At 39.7% G+C, this 13,146-nt stretch overlaps 1 protein-coding gene across 1 annotated transcript in view; it reads left to right on the top strand.

Moving 5' to 3' along the window:
• The window catches only part of EML6 (EMAP like 6), a gene marked incomplete at its 5' end in the record, with an annotated part of 91,382 nt that overhangs the window by 36,264 nt on the left and 41,972 nt on the right, over positions 1–13,146 (top strand). Inside the window, 7 exons of the mRNA XM_083856913.1 lie at positions 1,338–1,473; positions 3,468–3,669; positions 7,268–7,405; positions 8,582–8,838; positions 9,887–10,099; positions 10,735–10,902; positions 11,827–11,933. Of these exons, the coding sequence (XP_083713039.1) occupies positions 1,338–1,473; positions 3,468–3,669; positions 7,268–7,405; positions 8,582–8,838; positions 9,887–10,099; positions 10,735–10,902; positions 11,827–11,933 (1,221 nt within the window). The remainder of the gene's footprint in view (positions 1–1,337; positions 1,474–3,467; positions 3,670–7,267; positions 7,406–8,581; positions 8,839–9,886; positions 10,100–10,734; positions 10,903–11,826; positions 11,934–13,146) is intronic.

The following is a 13,146-nucleotide window of genomic DNA, read 5'->3' on the forward strand; positions in this document are numbered from 1 at the left end:
CCCCAGTTTGGAGCTCTCATAATTACAGAGTGAAAGGGGGATGTGCAGGGTTGTGTAGGATTTCTAACCAGTCTAATGCAATTTATTTGCCTCTGTTATTGCTACAACAAAGGCACAGTAGGACTTCCTTGTCTTATTCCAAATGTATTTGAGAACTGCTCCTATTTGAAATATGGCTGTGGGTAATGGCATTCTGATGTGGGGTTTTTGGAACAAAAGGAAACAAGACAATTTTCTTTAGAAAAGTAATATAACATCTAACACTGGTAACTATAGTTTTGTTCTAGAAAGAGCACTGTAAAAATTATGGGTTTTTTTCTCATCTCCCAAAATTAGTTATGATGACAATTCATCAGGATTCATAGGACCTCTTCAAATGAGATCTAAGTATTGATTTATTTGCAAAAAGTAATTCCTAATTTATGAAAGCAGGGAGACTGGAGTCAGTGGGACATTTTACCTGAGGAGCTACTGTGAAACTGCAGCTGCAATAATACAGGAATGTCTTTGGCAAGCAATAACCCCCTGTAGTATATTAGCAGAAATCTGTTTGCAGAATTTTAGTTAGATTAATTAGAATGATTAAGTACAACCTCCTTATACATAATGTGATAAATTATGGAGTTTGCCATGGCTAACATGCAATCTCTATGTAATTATTAATTGGAAATATTAATTTATTGCACAAGGCCACTTTGAAAATGGAGGTCTTGTCTCCATTGTATTTATCTCTATGCAGTTCAACTCATCTCCTAACCAGGGTTTTCCTGATAAAATACTGACTCATCCAGCATTCCTTGAACTATTCCAAGGTAGTTCAGCACAGTCATTAATCATGAGGCATTTTCAAAACCAAGGAGAAATTCAAACTGTAATAGAAACTTGTTTTCAACAAAGAGAATGAATTGACACTCTTCCAGTTCCAGTCAGATTCCCAACAATGTCTGAACTGAATTAATGAAAGAATGCCTCAGTCACCCCTGCTCCTGTAAGAATATTTGTATTGCTTGTTTGCTTGGTTTTGTTTATCACAGGTAACTCTTTATTTTAAGTGCTCCCTTAGTTATTCAATTGTCCTTGTCATGATATTACCAAATCTAAATTTGAAGTTCTGCAGATAGGCTGTATCACTGCTGTTTGCACAAAGGTTTCTACATAAACCAGTAGAGTGGAGCACTTGAAATTAAAGCTGTGTTTGCTGGTTTGCTTTCTGAATAGGCAACACTTCTGTGCCCAGCAGTTTCTGGCCTTTAACAAGAGTCTCTTTGAAAACATTTGCTTTGTGTGTTTAAATTGGTTGTAAAACCTTTAAAACTTGGGCTGCTGTTGTTTGACAGGCTGGAATATTTAGTATGTATGCTTGTGAAGAAGGCTTTGCCACTGGAGGGAGAGATGGCTGCATTCGGCTGTGGGACACTGAGTTCAAACCAATTACTAAAATTGATCTCAGGGAGACTGAACAAGGATACAAAGGTAATGAGCTATTCCTTTAATGGTTTTTCACACATCTGGATAATGGATTGTGACAGCATTTAATGTGAAGCATAGATGTCTCTGCATACTGCTGATTTTTTTACTTAATGACTGTTTATTTTTTGATCTACGTTCCCTTCCTTCTCTGATAATTCTGTAACCTGTGGTGTGTTCCATGGTTCATGATATAAACACAGAAATGAAATTGCTGCTCCCCACCACCTCTATGCAAATGCAAGAAAATAAGTGAGAACTAATTAAACACCTTCAAATGGGAGAATAAAGTCAGCCAATCCTAAATTAATTAATTAATTGCCATTAATTTTTAACTAATTGAGATTTCTGGAACCCGATACTCAGGGATGCCGACCGTCTGAACACTCCATTCCTGCACTTGGAATGGTAGCATTTGGCAGATTTGTTGGAGAGAACGTTATTAAATTGGTGATAATCACATTTGTTGAATCTAATCCTGCATCCTGTGAGCTCAGTCATCACTTTATTTTATGATCTGAAGCACTTATAATCTCATAGATCACAATGCATGCTTTATCAAGGGTGTAGTGTTCACTCATGGAATTTAGCTGTCAAAAAGTTGTCCAAGACACTCAAGTAGCACTCCCTGTGCTGTGCACTCCTGGATTTATGTATTTTTTTGCAGCCTGAATTGTAATGTTTAACATGAATTTCTAGAAAACTGTAGCAACAAATAACCAAAAAAGCAAAGATCTGCCTTTAAGGCTACTCTCAACCTCTGCAAGGGTGTTTAATTTTTGTTTGTTATTGGCATGATTAATTTAAGCATATCTGTACCCTCGAGCAGTGGTGGAGCCTTAATGCTTACCTGGGACCTTTTGTTCCTCCCTTCCAGTTATTTTTCAAAGCATTTTGCAAAGGCATTGTCTGTCAAACAAACCCTGAGAACAGATAACCTTTCGTCATGTGCAGTATGTTCACAGAGAACATTGCCTTTCCCCCATCCAAAGGTGTTTGTGTTCTAAATCTTAACAATGTCCACCTTCTACTGAATTCCAATCTGAATTCCATTGTGTGGTCATTTGGTGTGTGTACCAAGAAGAAGATGGAAGTCAGAATTTCCATATGAATTTAGGTAAGTCATAAAATTGCATTATAAAAATTAAAAGCTGGTGGAAGTGGACAATAAAATAAATTAGGATTAATTTAACCTCAGGGGATAAGAATATCTTATTTATGTGACCAGTAGTTTGCTGTGTTAGGTGTTTGGTTCCAAAAATATGTGAAAATTATGATGTAGGTGACCTTGACCACATGACAAATGGATTTTTTCTTTCATTCACATCTCACAGCATCAAAGCCCGTTATCCAAACTTTTTTTCATGTACCAGAACCAAAAATACAAACCCTGCAAGCAGTTGACCAGAGAGTGCTACTAAATTGCTCAGCCTGCTGAGAGGATGTTTTTAAGGTTGTGGTCAGTAAAATTCCAGCTCCAGAGTTAGGATCAGATTTGTGGAATAAGATCAAGCTCTCTTAAAGTTATACAAAGCAAAGTTCTGTTGGTTTTGGGAGGAGAGATGTCTTTTTTAATGTTGTACTTAATAATCTATTTTGATTAAAGTGGAGAAGTGAGATAAATGGGCACAAACCATTCAAATTCACCATTAATATTTTATTTGAATGCACAAAAAAGTGAAGCACTGGAAAAAGGAATAAACCAGCTTCAGTCACAGGAACCCCTTGGCTAATATAAAATTTAAATCTTTAAATCCTGTGAAATGGAGCTGGTTTTTAAATTCCCAAAGTGTGCAGCAAGCATGTTTTCCCAGGACTGGGCTTCATCTTCATGCTGCCAAATGGAGAAAATCTGACAGAACTGCCTTGAGCTTGAATCAGCTGGGATGTTCTGTGTGACTCCAGTGCCAAAGCTGTCATTTGGGAATGTCCTCTGGAATTCTCAGAGGTGTTGGCTGTGGCACGGCTGGCACTAAGGGCAGCTCCCACTGTGCCCCTAGGCCTGTCCATCCGCAGTGTGTGCTGGAAAGCCGACAGGCTCCTGGCAGGGACACAGGACAGCGAGATCTTCGAGGTGCTCGTCAGGGAGAGGGACAAGCCCATGCTGATCATGCAGGGCCACTGTGAGGGGGAGCTCTGGGCCCTGGCAGTGCATCCCAAGAAGCCTTTGGCAGTCACTGGCAGTGACGATCGCTCCGTGCGGTAAGGCTGCGTCCCCTTTGTTGATTTTATTGCTTCACCTGCACATCAATTTGTAATGCATTGACTTGCTGGCCTTATGTTAAGACTCTCTTAAGACAACATTTTCCCCCAGTATTTTTCTTAGCAGCTTTGCTTTTTCTCTTCAGTTTTTGTATTTGGGTGCCATGCAACGTGTAAAAATAATCAGGATTTATGTTCAAAATGTGTTGGATTTATATCTTCTGCTTGTATTATTGATTTATTCCTGCTGCGTACAGGGGATCTAAATGGGGAATGGTCACCTCATACTTCTCTTCTGGTAATATCAAGCAACAAGCTTAAAGCCTAAATATCTTTGTCCAGTGTTTTACCCAGAAGGTGTATCCGTCAGCCTTGAGTGTTTAGGAAACCTGATCTAAAACCAATTCAGAGAAAACGAGATTAATGAAAATGCACCGACGTCATAAGGGGCAGTGGAGGGGCCAGACGCTGATCATTTCTCTCTGTGACCAGTGACAAGACCCAAGGGAACAGCTGGAGCTGAGTCAGGAGAGGTTTAGGATGGATATTAGGAAAAGGTTCTTTACCAGAGGTGATGAGGCACTGAACAGGTTCCCCAGGGAATGGTCATGGCCACAAGGCTGTCAGAGCTCCAGAAGTGCTTGGACAGCGCTCCCAGGATGCACAGGGTGAGATTATTGGAGTGTCTGTACAGGGCCAGGAGCTGGACTGATGATCCTGATAGGTCCCTTCCAACTCAAGGTATTTTGAGATCCTGTGTTTAGTTACACCACTTGTGTCTTAAGGCTTTGTAGCAGAGTTTTTAAATTCTGTCCACATATTTGTGGACATTGTCACAAAGTCAAGGATGCTCCTCTTCCTGTCTGTGTTAAAATCTGAAATATTGATAAGCCTCTGGGGGAAAAAAGGCATTTTACTGTGCTTAGTAAGACCTGACTGTAGAGTTTGGAGGTCCAGCTCAGATTCTCCCTGAGTCCAGACCCACAGCGCTGCTGTGTGTTCTCACCTGAGCATGGACTCTGCCCGGTGGAACTGATTATTTACCTGTGATTAAAGAGATGAGGATTTTCCTGAGTGCAAAAAATTCATCTGCTACCATACACCCAGCTTCTGATTACTGCTCCTTCAGATTGCATGTTATGGTTCACCTCTGCCTTGAGGCTTGCTACTCAGCTGGGATTTTTTTCTTCCCTTTCAATCTTTTCACTTGTGCTGGTTTCCTATCCCTGCAATCCCTCATTTCTTTCTAACCCGGATTAAAATCCAAGTGTGAAACCCACAGAACTGCCAGTTGTTCTCTACAGTCCTGCTTTGTCTCCCTGCTTCCTACAGGAGAATTACTTCTTTCAGTTTCTGCAATGCATGAATGGTCTCTTCTGCTGGGGTTTGCCTGCCCAGTGTTACAGACAGGCACAAGTGTCCTGGCAGGATGCAGGGCAATTCCAGAGGAAGGGTTGCAACGCTGGGATTAGCATTGCACTGCCCTCAAGCCAATAATCCCACTAAAATGGGATTTCTTGTCTTGGGCTCATCCCTGGTGAGCAGCGTAATTCAGCTCCTGGAGCTGGAGAAGATGCTGCTGACTCAGAGCCTGACCCAGCTTGTGCCCCTCCAGGAAGCACTGCAGGATCTGTGGGCACATCAAACCTTGATTAGTGCTGCTCTTACCATTCTTATCTCTGTTGGAGCAGTTATGATATCCCTGATGCCTTTGGATGTGCCATTCTCTCAGATGTGCAGGGATTTTACTCCCCAACATCACACATCTTTGAGCTGTTTGGACACTAGAGAGGGTGGGAGTTGCTAGTGGGATTTTTTTTTTTTTTTAATAGACTATGGCTTCATGTGAGGAATTCCAGAGAAATGTATAAATATGTTCATTAAGATAAAAAACTACACAAAGGAATTTTCTTAGGATTTTTCTGTAATAATGAAATTGCATCAACAGGGATGTTTCTGTATTGCCCTTCATTGGGTAATTTTTCTTAGTATTTGATTATCACACTTTTTCCAAAGAGTGGATATATAATATAAATCTAAATTGGTTTAGAAATAAAAGAATTTAGTGAGTCAGATGATATTCTGTGTCTGGGATGTCTAAATGAGAAGGGGAGTTATTGTATTTTTCCCTAGCCCAGCTGAGAGAAGGCTCTAGGTTTCTAAGATTTTAAATTTCCAAGGCAAACCATCTCAACTAGGAAAGCTGCCTGTTCCTTGTCTCTTACCACAGGAACAGGGAAAAAAATACTATTTTCTGAAGGCATAGAGAATTACTTATTGCATTTATTAAATGGACTGTCATGTTTTGCAATTAGGCTTCCAGAGTATTGGACAAACTGATTTATGTGGAAGCAACATTTTAGAATAACAATTGTGTCCTGGTGTTTTCTTCAAAATCTTTCCAAAGCCTTCATGGTTCATCCTTTGTTACACTGGGCTCACAGCTTCTGCCTTGTGAAGCTGCAAGATTTTTTATCCTACTTTCGGTTTGTCTTTGAACCAGTTTTAATGTCCCACATTCATTTTCCACCTTCTTTTCAGGCTCCATTTAAGTTGAGTTTATGCTGTATATTCCAGTGCCAACACCAGAACTTCTTCCTTGGAGTCTCTTGTCCTCCCAGTGCTTCCCAGCTCCCTGTGCAGAGCTGAGCTCAGTAGCATCCACGTCTCCTTGGTGCCAGTGCCTTCAGTGAAAACAGGAATTGTTACTGTTCCAGAGCTTTTACTATAACTTTCAGTGGTATCCAGCCTGAGTGTTCCTTTCTGTTCAGCTTTGCTCTACAACTTGGTCCAGTGTCACATTACTGTTCTTGCACAAATTGTTCTTTTCTCCAGTTTAGCACATAATCACATCTGCTGATTCATAATTGACATATTTTACTGAAGATGTTATCAATAGATTACATTTATGACTCTGTCCTCAAAACAAAGATAGTTGGGTATTGTTGCCTTAATTTCTCTATCCTGAGAGGGGTCTTTTATGCATTTTTCCCCATTGCTTCAACTGTTCTTTAAATTTCTAAGTCTCACAGGCTCCTGAGATCTGATGGGTCACCCTATAGTGATTTGGGAAGCTCCCTCCATTCCTTCAGAAAAATATAGGGGCATTATTTGCCTTTATTTAGGACATAATTTACTGGTTGATTCTTTTTAATTGCACTGCTGTAAATGAGGGAATCAATATGCAGTTTTGTCTTCTGGCTTGTTCTACGTTAGGACAAGAAACTCTTCCCTGTGGTAGGAACGTTGATGTTCCCTGAGTGCTGCTTTCAGTGAAAATTTCACTCTCAGCTGCATTGGCCCTTCCTGTCTGCAGAAGCTGCATTTTTTTCTAATTATTCATTTTGAGGAATTCAAACAGATAAGTGACGTTTGGAAATAACATCAAATGATGATGTAATTGAGCTTTACTCTGTTTTCTTCTACTGCAGTTGTGTACAGGTTGAAAGGAACTCAGTCCTTTACACAATATTAACACAAGGGGTGTGTGCTAGTGATTTTCCCAGCTGAGTTAGATCTCTGGGGTTCCTCTTGATGACACCCAAATCCTGGGCAGTCAGGAAAAGCCCCCTCCTGCTTTCCCCTCCCTTTGGGGCAGGTTGTGGAGCCTTGCTGACCATGCCTTGATTGCTCGCTGCAATATGGAAGAGGCCGTACGGAGCGTGTCCTTCAGTCCTGACGGATCTCAGCTGGCACTTGGGATGAAGGATGGCTCCTTCATAGTCCTCAGAGTAAGGTAAGGTGAGAAAACCCCGGGGTATCTTATCAGAAGAAAAAGAAATAATAATTGCAGGCGCACCCATATCCCTTTTAACAGGTGGTAGTTTGGCAAAGAGGAGATCTATGCTTTAACTAATTTCAAAATATTAGCTCTTAGGAATGATGTTGATAAAATTTAAGATTTTCATATTTGGCTCTTTTCCTGTAGTCTGGAGTTACACTGGTATTTAGTAAGAAGAAATGTGCATAACATAGAGAACATAGTTTGGAGAGGGATCTTCTTCACTGATGATGCATTTCCTCTCATACACATACTGGGCAAAATAGTTGGTGATCAAAGGACATTTTAAAGTATTTTCAAGATAAACCTGAATTCTACTTTTTATGTTAGAGGAAAGCCTTTTTTTGCATGGCTGCATTATAAGCATTTTCTGTCTGAAATGCTGTTATGGAGGGCACACAAAAAGTAAATAAAGCCTTAAATTGGCCATGGAGTGAAACAGCCAAACCCCCAGTGGGATTTCAAAACACAAAAGCTTTCAGAAAAACAAAAGTTTTAATTGATACCTGGGAGAGTTTACCCCCTCCTGACTGTTCTCCGTATGTTTGCCAAACATATACTTAAAATACTTGGAACTCGAAGATGATAGGAGGGAAACCCTTATAATACTCTTCTTTAATGACTTTAACAAAACTTAAGTGAGCTGTTCATATTAATTTAAAAGCCTTCCCAATGACTTATTTTTCTAAAGAAGTTAATCTTCTTTGTCTCCCAGTAATCTTGTCCTTGTTAATTTGTCTGATGCCTCCTAGAAAGCTCTTGTCTGGGATTATGAATGCTTCTCCTTTCAGGACCCTGCTTTTAACAGTGCTGTGTGTCAGGATTTAAAAGATGTACCCACAAAGAATATCTTGATAAATTTTGGTTGGATGCTGCTAGCAGTACTTCATTAAAGCAGGTGAAGAGAATGAAGAGCATTGTGGACAGGCAGTGTCTACAAGTTTAAGTATCTTTAAAAGATGCTTAGAATCAATGGAAGGAATAGGACGCTACCCACAAAGAGGAAAAAAAAGTATTTTAAAAGTGAAATCTAATTTTTGTTGTACAAATTATTCAATGTGTCTGTCTTGTTACCTGTGGATTGCAAATTCCTGGGTTCCCAGTTGTCCTTCTCCCCTCTGGCTCCTGCAGGGACATGACGGAGGTGGTTCACATCAAGGACCGCAAGGAGGTGATCCACGAGATGAAGTTTTCCCCGGACGGCTCCTACCTGGCCGTGGGCTCCAACGATGGGCCCGTGGACATCTATGCTGTCGCCCAGAGATACAAAAAAATTGGGGAGTGCAACAAATCCTCCAGTTTCATCACCCACATTGACTGGTCTGTGGACAGCAAGTTCCTGCAGACTAACGATGGTGCTGGAGAGAGGCTCTTCTACAAGATGCCATGTAGGTTTACGAGGGGCTCACATTATGAGCAATTAAATTTTGGTTTTGGTTTGAAGAGAACACCACAAATGTGATACAAATATTACAGGTGAGAGTGGAGTTTCCTGGCTGGAACTTGGAGAAATACCTGCTGCTCTTTTTTTAAATCAGTCCTCACTGAATATCCTCAACTTTAAGGAAAAGCTGTCTCTGCTGTGTAAATTACATCTTTTTTCATAGCAACTTTTACAGGTTAACTCACTCTTAGGTAACTACCAAAGCCACTCTGTCCCCATTGTCCTTCCTTCAAATGATGAACGACTCCTGTTAGTGATCAGAATGTTTTTAAGAATATAACTAAAAAGAGGAGAACTGTTAGAGTCAGCTTGAATTGCTGAAGTTCTCAATGTTAGTAGAAACAACACTGATAACTAATTGACTTATTCTCACTGTTATCTGAGAATGCATTCTAATGTTTAGAGGAATGTTTTGCAGAAGAGAGCTTTAGAAATAAAATTTTGGGCTCTTTTGAGCTAGTTTGGCTGCCTTCAATCAACTCTAAAACAGCCCATGTAAGTAAAAAGTACCATAGAATGGCTGTCTGACCAAATATTCACATTTCAGGGGACTTAAGATAATGTGGGTGAAAAACTCCTGTTGGCACATGGGCATGATTTAAAATTATGCGTTATTAACCTTCTAGCACTTGAAAGTATTCTAAGGAACTCATGCTATTCACAGTACTTTCTAATGAAGGCCTTTCTTTGGTATATTTGGAATTTGAAGTTTTTCCACTTTTATATGTTTTTAACATGCTAATCCTAGTTAGCATACTAATTCTCATTAGTATCCTAATTATTTCTGATGCAGCTGCATTAGAACTCCTCAGATGTGTGATGTCCTCAAACACCACAAATGAGAGATGACAGTAATTTAAAGAAGATTGTGACTCTTCTTAATCGAGGTTAAAAATTAATCACAACTAAAATACACAGATAAATATGATGAAAAGAAACAGTGTTTCTAAAAAGCAAATTATGAAATTGGTTATTCACATGCATATTTACAGCTGGGAAGCATCTAACAAGCAAAGATGAAATCAAAGGAATTCACTGGGCCTCGTGGACCTGTGTGATAGGATCTGAAGTGAGTGGAATTTGGCCAAAATACACAAACATCACAGATGTCAACTCTGTGGATGGGAATTACAGCAGCTCGGTGCTGGTGACTGGCGATGACTTTGGGCTGGTGAAATTATTCAGATTTCCGTGCCTAAAGAAAGGTAAGATAGAATTTTGTATGGCTGAAAAGTGCAAGATTTACTTCAACACCATATCAGTGTATTTTCTAATGGTGGCTTTTCATTGTGGTGTAAAATTCAAATAATTAGTGTGGGCACAATTCCTGTGCGCATTAATGGATATAGAAACCAGACTTTAACCCTCTCTGTGTAGTTGTTTCCAGAAATGTTGAGAATGTGTGGCTGCTTCCTCAGGATTTGCACTTGCACCAAGCATAAAGCCAGCAATCCAGATCAAACAACCTTTTGCCTTTCTGTGAGCTTCATTGATTTGATATCACATCTAACTATATTTTCAAAATTTGTATTTTCAGAAAAATGTAATACATGTGTTGAGGCACTCGTGGCCAGAAATGTGAAAATTGAACCTTACGTGTGTCTGGTACTTCCTGCCAAGATTGAAGTACTTTTCTGAGAACTGAAGATACTGTCCATATTATTTTATGCCACTTATTTTTATATACAATTACTTTTGTACCAGCGTATCAAATGTGGAATTTGAGTATTTTTTGGTTTTCAGATTTCACAAGTGTGTGTTTCTATTAGGAACCTAACTTCATTAGTTACAGGGTTAATTTTTTCCCCTTACATACCAACAATTCTCTTCTTGTTTTCAGGAGCTAAATTCAGGAAATATGTTGGCCACTCAGCCCATGTCACCAACGTGCGCTGGTCCCATGATTTCCAGTGGGTTTTGAGCACAGGAGGTGCTGATCACTCTGTTTTTCAGTGGAGATTTGTTCCAGAAGGGATAACCAATGGCATCCTGGAAGCCTCTCCACAAGGTAAACATCATCTCTCTTCAAGTATTTATTAAATTAAATCAGCAAAGAATGCAGCACTGCTGGAAGAGTTGTTGTTTTGTTTTTTTTTTTAATTAACAGGGAAAAAAATCATAATTCTTTGGAATTGCATATACTCAGCATGTTTGGGACATTGAAGCTTTCGAAGACAAGCCTTGGTTTGGGGCACATTAAAAGCTGCTGCACTCTGCAATACTTGTGTTTGGGAATACATAAGCAGCATTCCTCAAAGTGTGTGAAAGAGATTTAGAGGGACTGGATATTTAAATTTTCAACCTTAGCCATCTAACTTGCATTCAGAAGTCACACTACACATTTAATTGTTTAATTTTGTTTTTCAATGCAATCTCACATATCTCACAACAAATTTCTCATATTTATGGAGTAGTTGTACTTCAGATAGTCTTCTTGTTATAATCATGATCCTTATAATATCCTACCAAAGCTATATGAACTGTATCATGGTGGTTGCTAAAATCTGGATTCCTTGCAGCAGAAGGGCAAAATTTCACTCTGTACAGGCACAATTTGGTAAAATATCTACATCACAGCAAATATTTTAAGTACAAAGAGTGATCAGTGAAAGCTTTTATTTGCCCATTTCTGGATGTCTGCTCTCCAGACCCTGTTTTGAAAGCAGAATTCTCTGATGCTGGAACTGTACCAGTAACTGCACAGTGATTTTGCTTCTCTCTGCCACCTTCCTGCCCCGGGCAGGGAAACAGGAGAGACAGAAATGAAACCTGACACATTCAGTCAGCCCCCGTGACTTTTGCAAGCTGCTTGAGCTTCCAAATTTCTTGAATACTGCTTTGCCCATAGTCTAAATTATATAAAAATGTCACATACTATTTTCATGTGACTTTATGTGTTCAATATATTGATTTTTAACTTTTTTTTAAGCAGAGGGTGGCGTTGATTCCTACAGTGAGGAATCAGATTCAGATTTATCTGATGTGCCAGAGCTGGATTCTGACATTGAGCAGGAAGCTCAAATCAACTATGATCGCCAGGTGAGTGTGAAATAACACACAGGGCCAATTATCTGGCAAGTTCCCATCACTATTCAGCAATGAGAAGAAGTTTACTACTGACTCATAGACTGCTCTCAGTCATTTTCATGGTATTCAGCTGATTATGCAACCAATATACATAAACCCTTCAGCTGGAGAGGAGAATTTGAAAGGCTTTAGAGAAGAGAATTTAGAAGTGTTTTGAGGGTTGGCAGGTCATCTTAAAGGTTCCTTCCAACCCACACCACTCTGTGATTTGGGTTCTATTTACAATTCACTTGAAGGTGATTCCAGGAGCTGTTGTGAATTGTCCCCTTGTCCTTGACCTCTCAGCTGCAATGGGGAAGGGTCAGAAATTCCTCAGAGCAGGACTGGGATCTTGTAGCAGGGTGGGGGGGAATCACAGAATAAGTTGGTTCATGTTGATTTAAGGGATTTAATGGCTGGCATGGGACTGCTTTCTGGAATGTGGGAAGTTCACCTCTAACATTCCAGGCTTTAGGCAAGGGCATCTTTTATCTTGTCACTTCACTTTCTAGCCTACAATAAATTGCATGGGTCCTTCTGCCAACAGCTTTTTTCACCTGTTTATTACAGAGATCAGTCATGATTGACAAATGAAACAGATTTTGCCAAATTCTCTCCCTTTTCTCTCATTTATTCCTAGTTTCACTGGAGTGCTGGTACCATCCTCCTCCTCCCCTCCTCCTGATTTTCCATCTGTATTCAAATCAGTCATCATCCTCCTCAACACTGTCTGTGTGTCAAAAAGGATGTCTGGGTTTAAAAAGTATAAGTTACAATATTATTGTGGGCAGTTAAACAGCAATATTCCAAGCAGGTTAATGCATGGAAAACCAGAAGCAACTTAAAATAGCATCTCATATGGGAAGTGTGAGAGCCCCAAGCAGAAGCTAAGCTGCATTTGGCATTTTGTTAAAGGAAATAATTGACAAAAGCACAGGGAAATAAAAACATTTTGAGAATTGGGGTTTGCTTTGGGTTTTTTTCTTTTTAATGTTACAGCTGAAGCAGCAGAGAGGATTCTACATTTTGAGATGCATCAGAACATGATGCCCTAGTATTTTGTTTCACTGAGTTTGTTTCTTTTTCTTCCTTCTAAAAATCCAGAGTTGCTTCTTGGAAGTCAGGTAGATTTCTGTGGGAGTGGCAATTGCACTGTCCATTTGTCCAAGAAATGTAGGCACAGAAA

This window comes from Zosterops lateralis (genome assembly GCF_965231275.1).
Source record: "Zosterops lateralis genome assembly, chromosome: 3".
Taxonomy (NCBI): domain Eukaryota; kingdom Metazoa; phylum Chordata; class Aves; order Passeriformes; family Zosteropidae; genus Zosterops; species Zosterops lateralis.